Below are 21,707 nucleotides of genomic sequence, written 5' to 3' on the forward strand. Positions count from 1 at the left end.
TGTCTCCCTCACGCCTCCTCCACCGCCTTTCGCAAGCGGCGACGACGTGCCTCCATGCTGCCCTGGGTTGGAGCTTGAGCTCCCTCAGCCGTTCATATGTCATCCCCGCGAGGCGACATCACCTTTGAGTGTTACACACCAAGGTACCACATGTTGTGGGTGAGCTCCTCCTATATCATCTTCTCCTTACCCATTGCGATGGGGCGATGGCCGACACCGGTGGTGCGGCGACTAGGGTTTTGGGAGAGGAGGAGAGTGGAGTGACAGTGACAGTGAGAGGTTGGGCCCAATTAAAAAAGCAGTGGATGTCGAGTTATCGGACTGACATGGCAGACGTTCGGACTGGTCTACTCCGCCTCTTTGGGGCCGAATTGGGGGATTTCAAACGTCCACAATATCCAATGCAATATAGGCGTTCGCGTTGGAGAATAGAAGTGTCTGGACTGTTGCGGTATGAACATATAAAGGTTGGATAGGAATCCACGATCACGGCATCTCCAACATTGATCCTTAAATTTCCTCCCGCATCCGTCCGCGAAAAGAACGGACCAGTCAGTGAACACGGATGCGGGAACCGGCCTTCCAACGCCAACCACATACATTTCAAACACTCTTTAAACAAACAAGAAAAATCACATGCAAATCAAATGATTTTCATATAATAACCGGAGCACATTTATTACATTTCAAACAATTTTTCATTAAAAAAAGGAGACCTGACCTAAACCTAGACTATGGCAGTGTTCACTGTCCAACTCCTTGGTGTTCCCTCCCGGCGACAGCGTCCCCCATCTATCATCCCCATGAGCGGTAGTAACAAGACCCATAAAATGAATGTGCAGTCTCCGGTGACGAAGAGTAAAACATGAGAGGCGGACCGGCCCACTTGAGATACAAGGTCTTGCCGCCTCCCATGCCCTACTCATTCCGAGAGAAGTCTTTGACTTGTACATCGCTGGCGGATGTGAGGTCCATGATAAAAATGAAGGGGCCAACACTGTTGTCGTTCCACCGGTGTGGCCAAACAGTGTTTGGCGGCGTGTAGGCCACACAACTCGCGATGTTCTGGTCCGTGATCGGCTGCGCAGCCAGTGTCGCTCCCGCGTCTGCGTTCACGCCCGGCTATGCTGCCTGTGTGTTGCGAGCGGCGGCTTGAGTATGGACGACCTCATAGAGTGCTTGCTGCTCGGGGACGAAGTTAGGGGTCACGTCGCCCTCGTAGAGTGTGGTGGGGTGATCGTAGTTCCATCGCTGTTTGCTGCCCCTCCTCCTCACGGCATCGGATTCAGATCGGACAATTGCTTCCCAAAAGTCTATGCGTCACGAGCGTGCGTGCCTAGCCTAGTCGATCTCTCGACACGCATTTTCAGCGGGCGACGTCTAGGACGGCACCAATTTCAGCCCACCACGCCGTTCCTTCCTTCGGGATCGCCGGAAATTCATGCGTTCTCAGCCCGGCCACCGGCCTGGAGCTGTTTTTTCCCACCCCCCACGTGCAACAATCTGCACTTACTAACACTTGTTTCCAGAGCTTCCGTTTACTCCGCGGTGCAGGATTCTGAATGCATTCATGATGCGTGCAGCGTGCATGCGATTCAGGTCGCCATGCAATGCATGCGGCCACGAGATGGAGAACGTCCGCTTCATCGACATGGGCATCGTGACTGATTGATTCTTATGCGTGCACGGGCGTGTTCTGCCGGCAGTACGTGTCGTTGCCCGATCTACTACTAGTAGACTGGCATCAGTAACTGTTGCCCATTCCCTTCCCATATCTACGTACTCCGCCGGTGGATCCGCTGCGTTGCGTCCTGGACTGGACTGGCCTTGCCCAGGGAAGGAATCGTCCTGTGACCCTTGGAGCGTTATGCCATGCAAAGTGTACTACTCCTACTAATCAAAAGTCATTCTGGCCTTTTCTCGCCGTTGGGAGGAGCTCGTGATGCAGGGCCCCCTTGATTTTCTACATCCGGCCATTGTGCGTGTGTACACATACAGGGCATGTTTCCCAGAAAATGCTGCCAGGCTGCCTTTTCCCCCCCTCCTCCTCAAATGTAATGTCGTATGACATTTATCAAAAATGATTTTCAAGTGTGGATCATTTCAAACTTTTCTATTTTTCTGAATTTTACCATTCACCGAACTCACATGAGCTCGAGGTAAGGAACTCGACGTCCTAGAAGAAGACGATGATCCAATTCTTCCACGTAATCCAGCAGCATGAATTTGGAGGTGGTTCAAGGGTGGACGCGGTGGGTGCAGACGTGCAGTGCCGGTGTGGAGAGAACAGAGACTAGCGTGCCGCAGGGATATACGGTAAATGACATGCATGTGGATGATGGACCAGAAGAACATCCCTATTAAGTTTACCAAGATTTCTGATGATCCATGTAATAATACCAGGAAAACCCACCATAACCCACCACAACGGCAATATAGAACGAACCAAAGTTTGCTGTCTTGGAAGATCTCGACAAAGTGGGTGTGCCGTGCATGTGTGCGTGCGTACGTACACCATGCTCATGCATGTCCAGGTTGTTGTTGGGGTTAGCAAACCTTTTTCCAGACGTTTTGTACGTCGCAAAAGGAGCAGCCCAATAATTCCATGCGTGGTTTGTTTGCTTGAGCCAGCCCCCCTTTTGCATGCGGCCAAGATCGGGGCCAACATGTCGATCCAGCTTGTGACGAGGCGCCTTTTAGTTTCTTTCGCCTCGTAGGCCAGCTGCTGCTGGTACGTAGGATAAGATCACACCGCAAGCAAAGTGGGTTTGTGCAAGCGTCCTTGGGTCGGGTGTGTGGGTGTGATTCATATCGTTCATTCCCCGCTGGCCATTTAACAACCGCAAAACACCTAGAGCAGCTCGAGTCGTATATTGTTTTCATCTATTTTTTCATGTTAATCTTCAAATGGATGCGCATACTAACCTTAGTTCAAAACTACAGCACTTATTTTAGATCCGAAGGAGTACATAATTTTTTTTGTTCGCCAGTTACAAGTAGCTACGTCTAAAACACTCACTTGTCAGAATTACAGAAGAATCCATCTGCTGAAAGAATAGGGTTTTTTTCTTTCACCTGCAAAAAGAAAAGAATAATAATTCCTAAATATAAGTCTTTTTAGAGATTTCAAATATAAACTACATACGGAGCAAAATGAGTGAATCTACACTTTAAAATATGCCTATATACATATGTGTGTAGTTCGTATTGAAATCTTAAAAAGACTTATACTCCATGCATGCAGTAGGGAGTATTTCATGCATGCATTCATGAAATACAAACTATGTAGACGGAGTATTTATGAATGGAGAAAGTAAATAAAAGAACAGTACTATCCCATGCATGCATTCATGCACGGGTCTTCTCCCGTTCACCGCGGATCCTATGATTGCAGCGGCGCCGGCACATCATGCACCCACGCCACACGCCGTGCATGTATGTGTGCCGCGAGAATCGAATGTACGGTCATTAATCCAACCACTAATGTATAACCTTACAGATTACAGCATCGATTCCTACTACCAGACAAATTCTGACAAGGCAAGGAGTCGGTCACTCTTATACAGGTCTGTGGTAAAGATCTGTCTGAGCTGCAGAGAAATGTCTCATCCCCTGACTTGTCCGAGGATAAGGAGCGTATGCTTTGACACGGACGTACTGTAGTAGACAACAAGTATAGCACACTCACAGTACATAATTATGTAGGGCCATCACCCATAGTAAGAACATTTCTCGGGCTCTCGGGGAGAAATTGTGCCGTTAAATCTGCCACGGAAGAATAGTCTTGCAGTAGCAAATTAACAAGCGTTCATACAAGGATTTACGGCCGCATGTGATCATTGAAGACTGCAAAATCCAAGGCAGCCAAGCGAAATGCGGAATACTGGATCTAGTCGACTTCAGGACGTCCTTGAGACCATGTGACAGCCAACGGACACGTACGGTGCGGCAGAGCTGATGTGCAAGTGTAACTGGTACGCGTTGTCGCTTTGTCGTGCCACGTCCGCCCTACACGCTGTTGGTTACGCCGTGTTTTGCGTCGATCTCGTCTGTTTCACGACGACCGTTCAAAAATGATGCTCAAAAGCGAGGATGTGAGTGGCTTGGTTTTGCTTGTGATCGGTTTTAGCTAATGAGATCTCCCTTTCGATGTCCCTCATCAGGTGTACATATTTTGGTAAGTATGGACCATCACCGCTAATTAGCAGAAGCGCTTCTGACAGTCACGCTCCAAGATGGATGGCAGCTCTACCCACTCAAGTATGAGTTGGATTCGCTCCTGCCGAGTTGAGCTTTCAGAACATTTAGAAGGCACCTGGCAAGTAGGTCCAGGGTGATTCATGTACTTAGCGGGTTTCCCATTTAGTACTCCTTCCGTCTCAAAATTCCAGACGAATCTAAGACAAAAATTTTGGGACGGAGGGAGTAGTTGGTTTGCACGTTATTGGGTGTGTGCATTCACCACAGATGCAGAGACCGGGACCTTTGATTGAACTCAACCTGACAAGTCAACAAGAGTCTTTCACTTAAAAAAGTTGCGAAAATCCATCTCTGTACCCAAGCTCATCTACACCCGCGCTGACGAAAAAAAAATCAAAACAAATACTGGAAACATTAAAAAAATCCATTTTTTTGTGCGATAGACAATTTGATGCATGAGGTCTGCCCTAAATTTCAAGTCATTTCGACATCTAAGGAGCTCTCAGCAAAAAAGACAAATTGGGGGCCTATAAAAATGTTTACTGTTCATATACTGTTTTGGTCTGATTTGTCTTTTTTGCTTTTTTTTGCTGAGAGCTGCTCAGACGTCCAAATGACTTAAAATTTGAAGCGGGCCTCATGCACCAAATTGTCTACTGCACAATTTCTTTTTGGATTTTTTTTAATCTTCTTTTGATTTTTTTATGATTTTTTCTAACCGGGTGCAGATGAGGCTGGGCACCGAAACACACTACTCATACGTCTATGTCTAAGTTGACTGAAATTTTATTAAGTTTCCATCGGTTCAGGAAAATGCGACTTTAGTTTAGTAGAAGATCAGCTTAGTAAAAGCTTAACTTGCTACACATGTTTTAATCAACTAAGGCAGAGCACCCTTTTTTGCGGGCAATTCAGAGAGCTTTATTCATATGAAAGCATTCCTAGGACAATCAGCCATCAAACTGGTCACTAGAAAGCTAGGAGTTACATCAAGCCAACAGTCGGTCACATTCAAAGTACAAGCATGCTTAGCACAGAGATGCGCCGGTAAGTTTGCTGACCTGTTAATATGCTGGATAACAAAAGAAGTAAAGTGATTACTAAGCTCTCCTATTTCTAACAGAATCAGGGCCACAATTGAGCGAGAATTGTGGCGAGTGTTCCAGAGTGTCACTAACTCCATGCAGTCAACTTGCATTATCACATGCGAGAATCCCCGAAGAGTGGCGAATAAAACTCCATCTCGCAGAGAGAAAGCTTCCATGATCAAGGGATCAGAGATCCCCATATACGGCTCTCACCATGAGCCTAGCAATGCCGAAGAAGATCGTGCGACGCCACCTGCACCGCCCCGCCCCTCGGCAAAACTCAGCGCGCCATCCGTTGTGATTTTCACAGTGCCATCATCAGGTGGACGCCAGCCATACCCAGGCAAAATTGAGGCTGCCTTTCGCGGAAGCTAAAGGAGGGCATAGCCTCCTTTATTGCTCTGATCGTTGGTGTTGGATCCCTCCCTTCTTCGCCGTGTTTGATTCAGTTGCGGGAGTGCCAAATTGACCACATGACAGTGGTGATCTTGGCTCGGCCATCATCAGAGAAACGGGGGTCACATGTGATATCGCGAGCCCATGAATCCGGGTGGAGACGAGGGAGACGAATACCAAACCATGCACATGCCTTGTCCCAGAAGTGTTGCGCATGGAAACAATGAATGAGAGCATGCTCCAGATCCTCCCTCGTTGCTAAGCAAACCTTGCATCGATTAATTGGTGCAATATGACGATAGTTGAGAGTAACTTCATCCGGAAGAATCCCACGAAAAACTCTTCACAAGAAGACTCTCATTTTCGGTATGACATTCATCTTCCATAAGGCCATCCACGACTATTGATCATCTTTTGAGGTTCCGGTAGCCGTCCCTTCCTCTAGAGCCAATCGCTCTTTCTGAATCATTAGAGCACGGTACACCGTCTTTACAGTGTAGTTGCTTGATTTCTCGAATGCCCAAACAAAAGAATCCTCACTTCCCTCTTACCTAATAGGAATGTTTAGAATGGCTTCGGCGTCTGGAGCAATGAAAGTCTCCCTAACCACATCCTGCCGCCAAGACCAGTCCAGGCGCCCAGCAGAGTTGGACTCAATCTATCCTCTGAATCGTGGAGCGGAGACGTACGTGTAGGCCGCACCTCTCTGCCCAGAAGAAGTACCGATCTACCCAGCCGAAGTCACTGTTTATTACTCCTTCCCCCTCTGAGATCCATTTAAGAAATGCTTCCGTTCATTTAACCGCAAGAACCAAATCTCTTCCCCCAGCAAAGTAATCCACCACGCTTATCTCTTCTCCACATGACATCAAGGAAGGAAGGACCAGCTTGCCTCCTCGCATACCTACCCAACATTGTCCGTGCGCGCCAAGTGCGTCGTCTCCCTCTCTTTCACTCTCGCGCATGCAAGCGCTTATCTACCCGAGAGCCACTCCTGCCGGAGGAGGAGGGGCCGTAGTCACAGAGAGACCGGTGCCAGCACCGCGACGCCGACGATGACGGCGACGGCGGTGGCGGCATTCCCGCCGCACGCCTCCATCTGCTCCCTCATCTCCTTCCTCGGCCACCACCTCGCCGCGCTCCTCGCCGACCCGGCCGACCTCCTCGCCACGCGGCGCCGCTGCGTGGCGCTGCTCGCGGGGCCTTCCCCGCGCCCGGCCTCCTCGGCCGACGGCGACGACGATGACGACGACGACGCCGTCCTCGCCGCGCTCCAGGGCGCCATCGACTCGTTCCCGACGGCGGCCTCTGCGGACGCGGGGCTCCTCCGCGACGTCGAGGCGGCGCTGCAGGCGCCCGCGCTGCTGCCGGAGGACGGGCGGACGGCGGGGCGGGGCAACCGGGTCGTGGCCGCGTGCGCCTACTTCTACCTGGCCCTGGTGCGGGCGGCGCAGGGGGACGCGTGGCAGATGGCCGCGCACTTCCTGCAGGCCGTGCTCGTCTCCCCCGCCGCGCTGGCCGGCCGCGGCGGGCTCGCGCCCCGCGCGCTCTGGGACGGCCTGTTCGACGAGGCCGTCCTCGCGCGCGCCGGCGGCGCCGGCGCCAGCGAGGACGACGCGGCGCGCCGGGCCGCCCGGCGGTACAAGGACTGGCTCATGTACTACCGGGTCGTGGCCGCCGCGCCCGACGGCGCCGGCGCCGCCTCGGCCGACGGTGGCGGGTGAGTGAGCCGTTGCGAGCGTGGGAAACCATCCATGTTTGTTTTACCGCGAGACAGTTATAACGGTACTCACATGCAAGCCGTACGTTCACAGTGCGTATGCACATACGCTGGACAGTATAACTGTACGCGCGTACACGTATACGGTATACAACGTACTGTACACACACCATGCTGACGAGGGGTACTGGAAAGTGAGCAGGGTGACTTTTCATGATAGGGCCGTGATGTTGTGCGGCAGGGACGTCTCCCTTTTCATGGAAAAGATTTTGAAGCTGGAGTTTTGTCCAATGTCTCTCTCACTCACTTTTTCTCTTCTCTTTTCTTGATAATAATTTCCTCTCCAATTGAAGATTATTTTTTAAATATAAAGGCGGACCCGCTTTGATTATTTTGTTATGTCAGTATTTTGTTGAGAGTAGCCAAAGATGAAACATCACACTCATAAATGTATGAAGTACTAATCTTGGGTCATGGATATAATTCTCCTCCACTGCTCTGCCTTAGCTCGAAGATCGTTTCGAATGAGAATTCGATCTTTGATTCAAACGAATTTTACAGAAGTTTTGGGGGATTTGAATCATAAGTTTTTTATTTTATCTTTTCTGGTGGAGGTCATTTGGTTCACAGGATTTGAATCCTTAGGAATTTGTCCTAAGGATTCTATATGAGCTCTTTTTCGGAGGGAAGTTTCCACCAACCCAAATCTCTTGCTACAATTCTGTTTTCTTGTATATTTCTTTACGGAGGGAGTATTAGAGATCATTGGCACTTGGCGGCAACATCTGTAGTTCTCTTTCCAATTTGATAGGATTTCAATTCTACGTTTTTCCTGTTCCCCTGGAATCCTACAAATCAAAGAGGCCTTGAATTGTTTTGTGTGGAACTCAAACAGAACCAACTTCTGGTTTCTGAAAGAGATGATTGGGAGTTGCCTTCCACATTCCTTTTGTCCAAGCTTTTCTTTCCTTGTTGATTCTGTAGAGCACAATGTGCAGGTCATGGGCACTTTCTCTAGCATGTCTCTGATGTGGCAAAAAGATAAAAAGGAGGGAGAGATCAGCCCAGGACTAATCCTTTTTGCAAAAGGGATTCTAAAAAGGAACTTGACTGACACACCTTTTTTACCGGCATGCCATCTCCAAAATTCCTGACGAGTTTCTGAAGCAATGCAAAGCAAAGCGAAGATTCTCCACTAGCAGCTTGAGACAAGCATGCACACTAAACCATCCTGACCCACACCAGCACCAGCCGCATGCCTACAAAATTTAACACCATCTAGAGACATCATCTTGAGTGGTGCTACACCACACTGCTATATATACTTCAGAGAATAGTAGATGAAAACTCATGGTTGCACAGCACCTTCTGCTTCTCTATACTCCTACTATAGTAGTAACATACATACATACCTCCATGGACAGGTGCTTTCAGCTGGGAAAATCTGCAGGCTCTGCGATTCCAAGATGGAGAAATGTCTCTGAGGCAAGTGATGTACTTTAGCACACATGTCCCTTTATAATGCAGTTCAGGGCATGTGCAGATGAGTTGAGGAGTTACCTGTGTTTTAGAGCTGAAGTGGACTTGACATTTCTGCAGGAGACGACGGCCCAATGGATCGGACATGGGGAGAAGAGCACGGCCTTGGTCTCCAACTTCGGCGGTCATGGTGGCTTCGCCGAGCTGAAGTACTTTCTCAGCTGTGCCGATCAGGAGTTCCAGGAAGATGCCAAGGGGAGCTCTGACAGCAGGTGCCTCCATGAGATGCTCGAGGAGGCCCAGTCCGACTCGCCGGTTTCATTCTACTCGCATCTTGATTCTAGCGAAGCAAGCGACAGCGAGGTAAGACATGCAAATCCTACCACTCGCTGCAAATTATAATGGCGAAGAGAGTTCTGTGTTCACATTTTTTTAGAACAAGTACTGTGGTTTCATATCATTATCAAAAGAACAGCTATCCCTTATTTGAATTTTCTCCAACATTTTTGCTTGTGAGAGACACCTAAAAATAGCACAACTGTTATCCAGTAAAATTTAGTGAAACCCTTTCCTGCAATTATACGCGGAACTTTGTAACATTGGTATGTGGGGTAACAGAATTTGTACCTTAACTGCAAAAATTTAGATATGCTGGCACAGACCTTAGAGTTTAATGGCATTTAATTCATCTGAAGCAGGCAGCTCTACATGACAAAGGGAGGTCAGCAAAGATTATGCCTATTGATGCAGATTTCTTGTCAAGTAAACTCCATGAAAGGTGCTACTGCATTCGACTTCATCTGTTATACTGCCGAGTATTGCCATCCTAATGCATTCTTTTGTTGGGTAGATCATGCCACAACAAGAGTCTAACATGGTGCACTTCTCCTGAGAATGCAATGATATATGCTCCTGAATCTCCACTTTACACTGTCGATGACGCTGAGATGCAACCAAACAACTTGCAATTAAGCAGATCACAAGGCTCACCGAACAATCTGTCAACTTCAGTCTTCGATCTGCACAATGCAGACTCATACGCTGTGTCCAACTATTTTAACAAGGATGACATTTCTCCACAATGCACACCCAGACATGATCTCAGGTGCTTCAGCAACTTCTCAACCAAATTCATCAAGAGAAGTGCTCTATCCGACCTAGTGTCTCGAGGAAGCATGAGTAGGAAATTCAAACCTTTCTCAAACAGTGATGACTGGAGCGATGCTAGCTCGCGCAGCGGGAACAACAGTCAGGTTGATTTTCTTGAAAGATTCGAGAAGGCGGTATCAAAACTATTGGTTTCTGACGGGCTAGAAAGCTGCCTAGATGCCAGCTCAGAAGTCACAACTATATGGCAGCTGCTGAGCCATACATCTGAAGTGAGACACAAACCGTCAGTAAGGCAAGACATCCTTGAACAACTGTTTGATAGCATTTCAACAGACAAGAAGGATAAAGTGATCAGAGCATCAGTCTATGTTCTAGTGCTTATGATATCTGAAGATAGGAATGTAATGAGAGACATCAAGAAGAAAGACTACTATTTATCCAATTTAGCCACTGTGTTGAAGAGAGATGTGCATGAAGCGGTCATTCTGATATATTTATTGGATCCTTCACCTTCTGAGATAAAAAATTTGGAGCTGTTACCTTCACTTTTACACGTGGCCTGTAATACTGCCACCCAAAAATGGCCTACACTGCTTCCACTGACGCCAACATCCGCATCAATAGCTCTCATTGAGATCTTGGTGACAGCATTTGACTATGTAACGAATAATGTTCACTTGGCCACAATCAGCTCTCCTCCTATTCTCTCTAAGCTTGTTGATGTTGCAAAGAACAACAACTTGGAAGAAGGCATGGCCCTGGCAGCTATTCTCGTCAGGTGTGTGCGACTTAGCGGAAACTGTAAGAAGTTTCTGTCACAGGCTACTCCAGTGGAACCTTTCCTTCACCTTCTCAGAAGGAAAGAACAGCGTGTCAAGTACGCTGCGCTTGAATACTTCCATGAGATTCTTCAGATTCCTCGGTATGATCCACACCCTGATAAGGCTCAGTTGTTAAACCTTTGCCATAATAACTTGTCCAATTGTGTCAACCTTTAGGTCCTCTGCAATTTCTTTGCTACAAAAAATATGGCAGCTAGGAGGTATTGCTATTATGCATACATTGGTGGCCTGCCTCCATCAAACTGAACCTGAGCAACGGGTTTTAGCGGCTAATCTTCTCCTTCAATTGGATATGCTGGTATTCCTACTATCCTAGATACTCCTGATATGAACAATCATTTTTCTTCTGGTCCATAGAAACAACAGATGATATGCTGCATACTAGCTAGAATGAACTTTAAGGGTCACAATGCATTGACACCCACCATTTTTAACTGCGCCATCTACCAGCTTATGTTGGCGTTTGTCTTCTCTTTTTTCTGTTAATCAAATGAGGCAGAGCTCCTGCCCTTGATTCCAAAAAGAAGTAAATACGTATTTAAACAGCCACAGCACTGCAGTGATCTTACATTATCGGAAATGACAGTTTATTTTCCTATTTTTGCAGGAAAATCCAGATGGAAGGAGTGTCTTCAAAGACGAAGCAGTGGAGGTCCTACTGGAATCTCTATCATCTCAAGAAAATTTCACTGCGCAAGCACTAGCAGCGTCTTTTCTGTCAAATCTTGGAGGGACTCATTCCTGGTCAGGAGAATCCTACACTGCTGCATGGCTATCAAAGAAAGCAGGCCTCACCTCAAAATCTCATAGAAATATGATCAGAAACATCGACTGGCAGGATGCTTGCCTTCAGGTCAAGTATAAACATATTCATTATTTGCTAGCATAACAGAAACTAGTTTTAATTGACGAGTAAAAATACGATGCAGGATACAGAAATAAGCTCATGGAGCAACAAATTTGCACGAGCAATTATAGGAATAGGAGTGCCCTTTATCAGTGCACTAGCCAAAGGATTGCAAAGCAAGGTGAAGGGAACCTCACACGACTGCCTAGTATGCGCCGCATGGCTTGCAAGTGAGCTGGCTTCCCTTGGTGAAAATGATATAAGATGTTATGCTTGTGAGATCTTGTTACTTGACATAGTGCACCACCTTCATCCGGGATGCGAGCTTGATGAAAGGGTTCTAGCGTGCATGTGTGTATATAACTACACCTCTGGAAAAGGTAAGGAGAGTTTCTTGTACCTATTTATTAGACTCAAAGTTGAATGGTTTGGTATTGACTTACTAGTACATTGCGCATTATGTTGATTTCAAATGTAGAGTCAACTAGCCTAAGTTTATAACACAATAATAGTCAAATTAATATGTTCCAAAGAAGTGATCTGTTTCCCTAACGTCAGGTAAGCAAAAGTTGATGAGCTTGTCAGAGGGTTCGCGAGAATCCCTTAGGAGGCTTTCATCATTCACATGGATGGCTGAGGAGTTACTTCAAGTTACAGATTACTACCTCCCTAGGAAACCAGTGAGTACTGTTAAAATTAAGTCATGTTTTATTTACTTATTTTCCTCTCCTTCCTTTCTGAATCAGAACTGTGAGCAAAAACTTGATGGTTCATATTCGTCTTTAACTTATACTCCCTCCGTCCCACAATATAAGGTGTTGTTACATATTGGATGTAACAACACCTTATATTGTGGGACGGAGGGAGTAATAAAGATGAATTATACCATCTTAAATAAAAGATGGCACCAATATTAAAATGGACATCTATGTATCTTTATAATTTTAGCGTGGTCCTTTTTTCCCTTCTAAACTCAAGAACATGTGTTTTAGGATTTTCCAGAAGCTATAATGCAAATGTAATAAGAATTATTCGACTCTAGTTCTCCTTCTCAAAGCTTTACTTTTACATGAAATCTAATTGTCTGAAGTTGTCAGTGCAGCGTGTATCATGTGTACATACACAAATCCTAGAGATTGGTCAACCTGGCAATGGAGCAGTAACTGCTATAACATTCTTTAGAGGGCAGCTCTTTGTTGGTTACTTCAATGGCACCATCAGGGTAATGATATGTTCCATATCTCAGTAGATACTTTCCAACTCATAAGTCAAACATATTTGCCTTAAACAAAAATAACACACATATATTTGCATGGCAACAGTTAATTCATAATTAGGGATAATCTATGGTTTTTCTCCTTAAAAATCATCTATTAAAACGACAGTAACACTGTAATAGTTTGCTAACTAAATTCCTAATACTTGGGTGTTCCTACACAGGCATGGGATATAAAAGGCCAGAGAGCAGTAATCATCAGAGAGGTTAAAGAGCACAAGAAAGCAGTCACGTGTTTTGCACTATCAGAAACTGGACAAAATCTCTTGAGCGGATCAGCTGACAAATCTATTCGGGTAGGAACTGCAATCAACCATAAAGGAAAAGTAATCACAAATTATTAACTAATATGCTCCTTGTTCGGGTAAAATAATGCTCCTTTGCAGGTATGGAAAATGGCACAGCGCAAGCTTGAGTGTGTCGAGGTATTTCAAATAAAAGAGGCTGTGCAGAAGTTTGATATTTACGGTGACAAAATTATTGTACTAACACATAAAAACGTTCTGAAGGTGTGCATTTGCTTCCTATGCTAAATTATCTCACCAGATCGGCTGTATAGCAATAATACTGTTTTTACTTTACATTCCTTTTACTTCCACAGTTCTCTTGTTCAGCAAGAAGCACCCAGACATTTTACAAGAGCAAGCATGTAAAATCCCTAGCTCTTTCTCAGGGCAAAGCTTACCTCGGCTGCGGAGACTTGAGTATACAGGTTAGTTTTGTTAGTCGATGATGGTAATAGCATCTAAAAACATGGCATCTGAAACACAAGACATGTTATCAGGAATTAGATGTATCAGTAGAATCGAAGATTGAAATAAGAGCGCCTACAAGAAGCTGGAGAATCAGTAAGCAACCAATTAACTCCATAGTAGTATATAAAGATTGGATGTACTGTGCTGGTTCTCAAGTGGAAGGATCTGCCATGAAGGTAATGTTCAGTTGACCTCTCAAAACCATCAGCCATCACATGAAGAATAAAATGCTAAACATGGTACTACTTTGAAAACAGGATTGGAAAAAGCGATGCAAGCCTACGATGACAATGTCAATGCCAAAGGGAACAAATGTAGAGGCAATGGCAGTGGTGGAGGACTTCATCTACCTGACCTGCAATAAAAGCCCAAGTGTCATTCAGGTAATATGTTTATTATTATTATTTCTATCTGAAGAAAGATATTAATATTATTATCATTATCATTATTATTTTGGTTACACTAATCTACTCCCTACGTTTCAAATTACTCGTCGCAGAAATGGATGTATCTTGAACTAAAATACATCTAGATACATCCATTTCTGCGACGAGTAATTCGGAACGGAGGGAGTATGTATCAATATGTGGCATGTGCCATACTAGTAAACCTCTTTCACTCCGATGTCTTGATTACAAAATTACAGAACTTGCCAACTGATTATGCTTCTGCATATGGATATCAACAGATATGGTTGAGAGAGAAGCAGCAGAAAGTTGGAAGGCTGCCTGCAGGGAGCAAGATAACGAGCCTCTTCACTGCAAATGACATCATTTTCTGTGGAACTGAAACCGGGTTAATCAAGGTCAGTAGCATACCATGAATCTTGGTAAGGTGTCATTCATGTTTGTCTAGCATTTACACCAAGAATAAACACACCATGTTGCTATTACAGGCATGGATCCCTTTGTGAAGGGCGCAGAAGAGGAGAGATGAGCACAGACCATGGATCAACTTTGTAAATGCAGAGCGTGTACAGAACACACATGGAAAATAAGGAAAGGACACCCCTTTGTTGTACAAGGCACCCTCCAGAAGAGACGGCACCGCAGATAATGTTTTCCTGCTTCGCAGTGACTAGTACAGTCGTACCTAATGTAAATAGTCTTCTTGTGATTATATTTCTTCTTTGAGAGGATAATGTGCATGTTCACCGTTAAAAAACGATTGTGTGCCGGTGTGTGTGTGTGTGTGTGTGTGTGTGTGTGTGTGTGTGTGTGTGTGAATACTTGACACTGTCTCACTGGCAGCAACTTCCATAAATTCGCATTAGCATAGTGAAACTGAAATCGGGCATTTAGATTTAGGCAGAAAGCCGAAGAAGTGTAGAATCAAAGCTCAACATGGCTATCGCGTAAAAACAACGCGTGATGAACAACAAAAGCAACGCAATTTGCAGCAGATCGACGAACAATGCTGATAAGGATCAAGCGGAATACGGGTGCACCTGATGCAGCATCCGAAGCAAATTGACATAGCCGCCACTGCTACTGTGCCGATGGCATGTCCGTTGCGGCATTCCCACGAACACCCTGCGGGTGTGCTCCTGGAGAAACTCTTCTTGGCTTCTTGTCCTCCTCCCTCCACTACGCGTCCACGCCTGACCTTCCGGAGATGTATGCGCCACGCCAGACCAACCACGAATCAGAGGTCCGGGTTGACAGGAGGGAACCTTCGAGAGAGTGCTAGAAGCTTCCGGCGGAAATGTGCACCATTTGAATCGAGCCCGCACGTGCCGCGCCAAGAGCCAATTCTTCCCCGCTGGTGGGCTGGGCCGGGTTTTTCGGTTCTTTTTCCGGTTTTACTTTTTACTTTTTGTGGTTGCTCTCTTGTAAAAAGTATATGCATGTTTTGTGGTTTTTCCTACTGTAAAAAGAACAAAAAACATTATTTATTTCCCTCCAAAAAATAGTTTTAGTTCATGTGTTGTTCTAGGATGATATAGACTTTAGATATGATTTTTAATGGTTTACTCTATATAAAATTTTGTACTTGTATTTGCACCCTTGTTTATAAGGGTTTAGAACAATTATTACTTTCACTTAGCTTTTTTAAAGTTAATCCTCATAAAATAATTTAGGGCTATTTGCATCATACAAGAATGTGGTAGTATTATTTGGCACAAATTGAATTAGTAAAATTTTAGTTGCCTACTAAGGCAATGAAATCCAATAAGAAACAAAAATATGCAAGTGCAAAATAAGCTTCAAAGTTTTTTTTCATATTTTTGTCGTCATTGATACATATAGGCGATCTAATACATAAAGCAGGATGTGGCAACTTCCTAAAAAATAAGAAAAATGTTATTGTGGTTGCCATTTGTGTGCAGTTTTTTTCGTTTTTGGTATTTCTAGGGTTTTTTCTTTATGTTTTTTCCCCTTAGTAGGTTTCCTTTTTTTGTCTTTTCCTTTTTCTATTATACAATGTGTTTTTTATCTTATTTAAAATCATAAAAAACAGTTGCTAACCTTTTATAAAAATGTGTGACTCCTTATAAATCCTTGAATAGTTTAAAAAATTATATTTAGAAAATTATGTAATCATTTATAATAATTATTCAACATGTTTTAAAATTCATGAAGTAGTCCATTAACATTTTAAATTCCTGAACATTAAAAAAATTGTTACTCCCTCCAAGGGAGTAATAGTTTTCAACTAATATGGATCTGCAGGAGTGATATTTTTTTTATAAAATTATGAATATTTTAGATTTCATAATAAATTTAAAATTAATATTCTATATAGCATGTGAACATTTATTAAATTTGGAAGTTTATAATATTTTAAAGATTTTTGAAAATTCATAAATATTTATCAAAGTATGGATTTCCTTTCATTTATCTACGCATAATTTAACCTTTTTATTGATGAGATAAAAAAATTGTTCAAACTAGGACATGGGCTCGACCCATTTTAGCTCCAAGGTAAGTGATGTCAGTCATTTGGGTCTACCCAACATAGAAGCGCATGTGCGTTCACTCGATACCCGTGCTATAGCCGTGTTCGGCATATTTGTGGCCCACAGTGTTTTGTGTGTGCTTGGGCCTAATATAGTATTTTTAAATAGAGGTTACCAACTTTACAATATTAATAAAATTTTAAAATATACATGGATTTAAATAATTTTCAATAATTTTTAAACAGGTCATGATTAAAAAACTATGCGGTTTTTAAATTGAAACAACAAGAGAAATAAAAACATAAATGGAAAAGGATGAACGGAAGAAAACTAATGAAAATCAGCAGAAAAGCAATATTTACATCTACATCGGTGAAAGAAATTGGTCAAAAGACCAATAGCGTGCTTGTTAAAGTGAAAAAACGTTGAACGCCCCGACGCATTACAGCTCGCCCTGAGCGGGTTGTTATCCTATTACTGCTTGACATGAGCGATTTGTTGGAGTGTCCTAATTAGCGCCTTGAGCGCTCGTAATACAAGCTGGCGCACGCACCGAGCGACACATCTATTAACAGTTAGGCTTGTCACTTGCCCTCTTACTAGCCTTGCTCTGCTGTTAAAAAAACTCGCTAGCTGCTGGTTCTGGGGAAAAAAAACAGCAAACTGGTTTTATAAAAAAATAGGAATTTAAAGTTTTCATGATTTTTTTCAGAAAAAACTGTATTTAGAAAAGGTTTCAAATTTGAAAATTAGTTCACCAATTTAAGAAAAAAAATCATGGATTTGAAATTGTTCACGGTTTGTAAGAAAGTTATCAAATTTTAAAAAACCTGGTTATAAAAACATCTAATTTATTAAAGAAAATAGTAAATTGAAAAGTTCATGAACTTTATAAAATAAAAAAGTAGATAAGAAAAATCATCTCAATGCTTCCAAAACCGGTAACAGTTCCAGCATATATGGGTCTGCCCGTTACTAACCTAGGGGTACGTGTGGAGGGTGTGCACCCCGTACGCAAACGCCTGTAACCGACGGTTAGGGCGTCAAATAGAGATTGGCTCTATTGTTCGCCATGATATTTTTTTTGAGGGTTTATTCTTCGCCATGTAGAATGGGAATCGCCGGCTCACTCTGGCAGAGCTACCGCCCCTTACCACAGCGAGCCCAAAGCGGCAGATGGCCTCAGCCCTCAGGCAGTCAGGTTTCTTCGTCCCCGTCGTCGTTGATGGCAAGAGAAAGAAACCCAGCCCAGCAGGGGAGATGTAGACACAAGCCAGTTCCCATGCCGTCCGAGTGACAGGCACGGGCAAGTGCAGCAACGTGATGGAGGCATGGGGGCACAGCTCACACCACATGATCCACATGGGGGGCGACACAAACACAGTGCCGCCTCATTATCATTCATTCCGCATGGCACAAGCATATGTTGGCTCCAAAAAGGCACCCCCGTAAAATAAAAATAATAATACTCCTACAAAGTTGCTGATCCGGAGTGACCCTTCACTTTTTGCATGCAAAAGCGTGGACGATTTCTTACCTACTTGGTCTCTATTGTTCATCCCATCCGTCCCATTATTATTGCCGCCCTGCATGCCGTGCCTGCCTTGCGTATGCAGAATTTGCCGACACCGACACTGCAAAAAGAGCAATGCTACACGTACAAATAACTACACTACAGGGTTTTACAAGGGAGGATTAACTTGTGTGTTTGTAATTGGCCAATAGGTTGTGGAGCCGGCCCACCCTCCTGAAAATCAGATGGAGGGTAAGTTTGTGATTGGTCAGTTGATAAAAAGAGTTTGTAAAACTTTGTAGTAGTATTTGTTTGTACGTCTAGCATTTTTTCTGAAAAATGCTAGACACACGAATCTTTACGGGCCTAATACAGGCTCCTTTCCAACTAATCAAACTAGCACCCCCCTCCCCACTGATTTTCAGGAGGGTGTGGGTCGATTTTCCCTAATGGCCAATCATAAACTGTCAACTGGATCAATCCCCGTAATGACCCCGTATTAGTCCGTGTGTGTAGCATTGCCGCCGACACTGACGCCGGCACCCGTCGTCTACGACGGGACGACTCCTGAGAAAAATCTACGCATCGATGGACCCCCTTTGGCGCCCTGACGATGGTTGGACTCTTATTCTGGCGTTCACTCTTATTCTTATGCTAGTGTGGTTCATGTCACCCTCGTGGCGGAAGACGGAGTCCCTGGGTTCAAACATTTGCGCGTGCCATAGCATACGAGAGTCCTCTTCCAGGAAGTAGGGTCTGCCACTTTCGTGGGGTCACGAGGCCGGCCTAACATTTGGAATCTTCCCTCCTTGCTGGGTCACACAGAGTCAGAGTGAGAGACCCAGGTACGTCGTCCACACTCGGACAGCTGGACTGGACTAGGAAACTGAGAGGTACCATGGCTGCCATCAGTCATGCATGCAGATATGGAAGCGCAGTCGCAGAGTCCAAATTTATCTGGCCAACAAGGAGATTGACGGGGTTGAAACGGTGTGGCGGTTTGGCAGATTTAGGTGCTCATTTCATTTCATTTCATTTAGTCGCCGCCCGCGCGACGTCCGGAGTGCTAGCTGCTGACTGCTCTGCTTTCTCGTAGATTTCCATCCCGTTCCCATGGAACTGATGGAAGATCACACGAGACTTTGGCAGAAATACCGGCCAGGAAAGAGGAAACCGAATGCAACTGTGTGAACGTCGTCGCCCCATGGCCCATGCCATGATGCTAACCTCTCGCAAGCTAGTGGAAGCCCATCACCAGTGCCCGTCACTCTACAGGGGAATACCATACAAAAAGGAGGTTCAACGAGCGAACCACGTGAGGCATGAGATGCCCACGTCCCTTCGCTTCTTCCACACCTTTCTCCCTTTCTTTCTCGGATGCTTGCTCTTCGGGAGTTTTCTCGTCCAAGGATTATAGGCTGTAAATCGGTGATCTGATGAGGAGATGACACCTCCACGGCACAATAATTAACTGTTATGCGACAAGAGGCAGCAAAGGGGCATCAAGCTTCGGTCTATCTCCGTATGTAGCATAGACACGTCTTAATTACTAACGTAACGTACTCCACTTTACATGAAAAATCCACGACACGGAGAACATGGAAATCAGTCCTTGGCAAAAGTGCCACGCGATGCAGATGCCGACGTACAATTCCGTTGCACACGGTATTTTATACCAGTCTCTCCTCTTCCTTCAGATTGATATACAGACGAGAGGGCAGAGGCAAATCATCGACTACGTGCACGTACCAGACCTGTTTTGAGCTCAGGAAAATGTCTACTGCACTGCATGTACGTACTACAGTACTTCACATGTATGGCATCGCTCCACAAGAGAAAAGGCACACGTACGTATGTATGCATGGCTCGTGACACTTTTGTCCGATCTTCACCAAACTTCTCCATTGATTAATCATCGGTTGACCGTACATGCAGTGGCGGACCCAGAAATTAAAGTTAGCCGGGGCGAACATTGTTGGAAATATAAATCTACTTAATCAAAATTCATGTCATTCAACTACCAAAAACATAAGAAGGTCTTTGAAACAATTAATATGGATTCTTCACTTGATGTCACAATACATGTCCACAATCTCAAGCGAGGCCTACAGAATTATAAATGTATTAGCTCAAGTGTGATAACTACTCCCTCCGTTTCAAAATATAGTGCGTTCTTGGTTCTCGTGTTTCAACTTTAACCATAAATTTAACCAACGAGACCGACTGCGGCATGACTAAAAATTATAGCAATGAATTCGTATTCAAAAGAAGTTTTCAATTATATAATGTTTGCCTCCGCCGTAGTTGGTCTCGTTGATTAAATTTATGGTTAAAGTTGAACCTTGAAAAGCGTGGGCGTGCTATATTTTGAAACGGAAAAATTATTGTATATTTTCTACCCCCCTCTCAAAAGAAATTATTGTATATTTTCATAAGATGGCAGTATACCTCTAACATGTAGTTGTACAAAGAACACGAGGTTGTCAAGCTAGATGGCCTCTACGTTTCCGCAAAGTATAAAAATGTGCCATAGTCTGCTTATCACTGATTTTGACAGTAGGAGACCAACCCATTCAATACTGCTGAGCTGGATCGATGTTCGGTATCCGGCAGCATACGTTCGATCACTTGGGCCTTAAATGCAATTGTGCAAATGCTACAGGTTAGCCCCATTGCTGCAGCCCAACCCAAACGCGTTTCTCTCCCTCACCCAGCCCTGCCTTACGTGCTGCTTCGTAGAAACAAGAAACAAGCCGCCTCCATGGAAACTGCTCGCCGCCGCCATGAAATCAGACGGCCACCGGACGATAGGTAGGCGGGGATCGTTGCTCCGCCGGCGGGGACCCGGGGCGGCCGCCCCACCTCGCCCCAATGATAGATCCGCCACTATGTGTACGTATACTACGTACGTACGCAGCTTAATTGACCCGGCCACGTTTGGCGCACAAACCACGGCACCACGCACCCAACTTTTCTAAGACGGTCCCACTCATTAGCCAGTCCAAATGCGAAGCTGGAAGTACATACGAATAGTCGATGGATCCAGTTGCGTGCAGGTCCGAATGCCAATTCACAACCATTGCTTTCAACCGAGCTGTCTTTCACTTGTTGTGGCATCTATGAATATGTGTATGTACAATCTTCCGTATGCCACCGCTTGTCGGCGCCATCATTAATTCAAAACCGTATACCGCCCTTAAGGAAACTCCAATGCGGATTATCGAAATGGAGCTCATCAAATGTTCGCGGGCACGTATAGCGGTATAGACGTGTCCGTCGACACGGATAGGTATGGTGGTCATCTATAGGGCTGGAATTCAAGCCTAGTCAAGCCAGCTCGACTCGACTCGCTAAATCTCATTTCATTAACGAGCTTGCTCGACTCGACTTGTTATTATTAACGAGCTCAAATTCAAGATTGGCTCGGCTTGTATAACTCGCGAGCTGGCTCGTTTAGCTTGTTAAGCTCATTAAAGATATGAATATAAAACCCTCAAATATTATAAAAATTATTATGTATATATTAAACATATATATCACTAAACAATAGTAATTTCCTTGTAACGCATGAGTCTCTCCTAG

The 21,707-nt window shown here is 44.8% G+C and overlaps 1 protein-coding gene across 2 annotated transcripts; it reads left to right on the forward strand.

Moving 5' to 3' along the window:
• The first annotated feature begins 6,515 nt into the window (after positions 1-6,515).
• LOC123053222 (putative E3 ubiquitin-protein ligase LIN-1) lies at positions 6,516-15,002 on the forward strand. 2 transcript variants are annotated; one of them, XM_044476667.1, is made up of 17 exons: positions 6,516-7,404; positions 8,829-8,889; positions 9,004-9,246; positions 9,579-9,661; positions 9,734-10,915; positions 10,992-11,133; positions 11,443-11,688; positions 11,765-12,062; positions 12,241-12,362; positions 12,785-12,904; positions 13,123-13,254; positions 13,345-13,467; positions 13,560-13,670; positions 13,743-13,889; positions 13,971-14,096; positions 14,402-14,518; positions 14,609-15,002. In XM_044476667.1, exons 1-17 carry the CDS (start codon positions 6,740-6,742, stop codon positions 14,624-14,626), a joined length of 3,936 nt encoding a protein of 1,311 aa, XP_044332602.1. In that variant the 5' UTR covers positions 6,516-6,739; the 3' UTR covers positions 14,627-15,002. The 2 variants fall into 2 exon arrangements, with proteins under 2 accessions (XP_044332602.1, XP_044332610.1); XM_044476675.1 differs by having other exon boundaries at positions 6,518-7,404; positions 9,582-9,661.
• The last annotated feature ends 6,705 nt before the right edge of the window (positions 15,003-21,707 follow it).

The sequence above is a fragment of the Triticum aestivum genome, chromosome 1A (genome assembly GCF_018294505.1).
Source record: "Triticum aestivum cultivar Chinese Spring chromosome 1A, IWGSC CS RefSeq v2.1, whole genome shotgun sequence".
In the NCBI taxonomy this organism is placed as follows: Eukaryota; Viridiplantae; Streptophyta; class Magnoliopsida; order Poales; family Poaceae; genus Triticum; species Triticum aestivum.

Coding starts and splice junctions, on each gene's coding strand:
- LOC123053222 (XM_044476667.1), top strand. CDS start 6,740: ATGACGGCGACGGCGGTGGCGGCATTCCCGCCGCACGCCTCCATCTGC. Junction 7,405..8,828: donor GCCTCGGCCGACGGTGGCGG/GTGAGTGAGCCG, acceptor CTCCATGGACAG/GTGCTTTCAGCTGGGAAAAT. Junction 8,890..9,003: donor GATGGAGAAATGTCTCTGAG/GCAAGTGATGTA, acceptor ACATTTCTGCAG/GAGACGACGGCCCAATGGAT.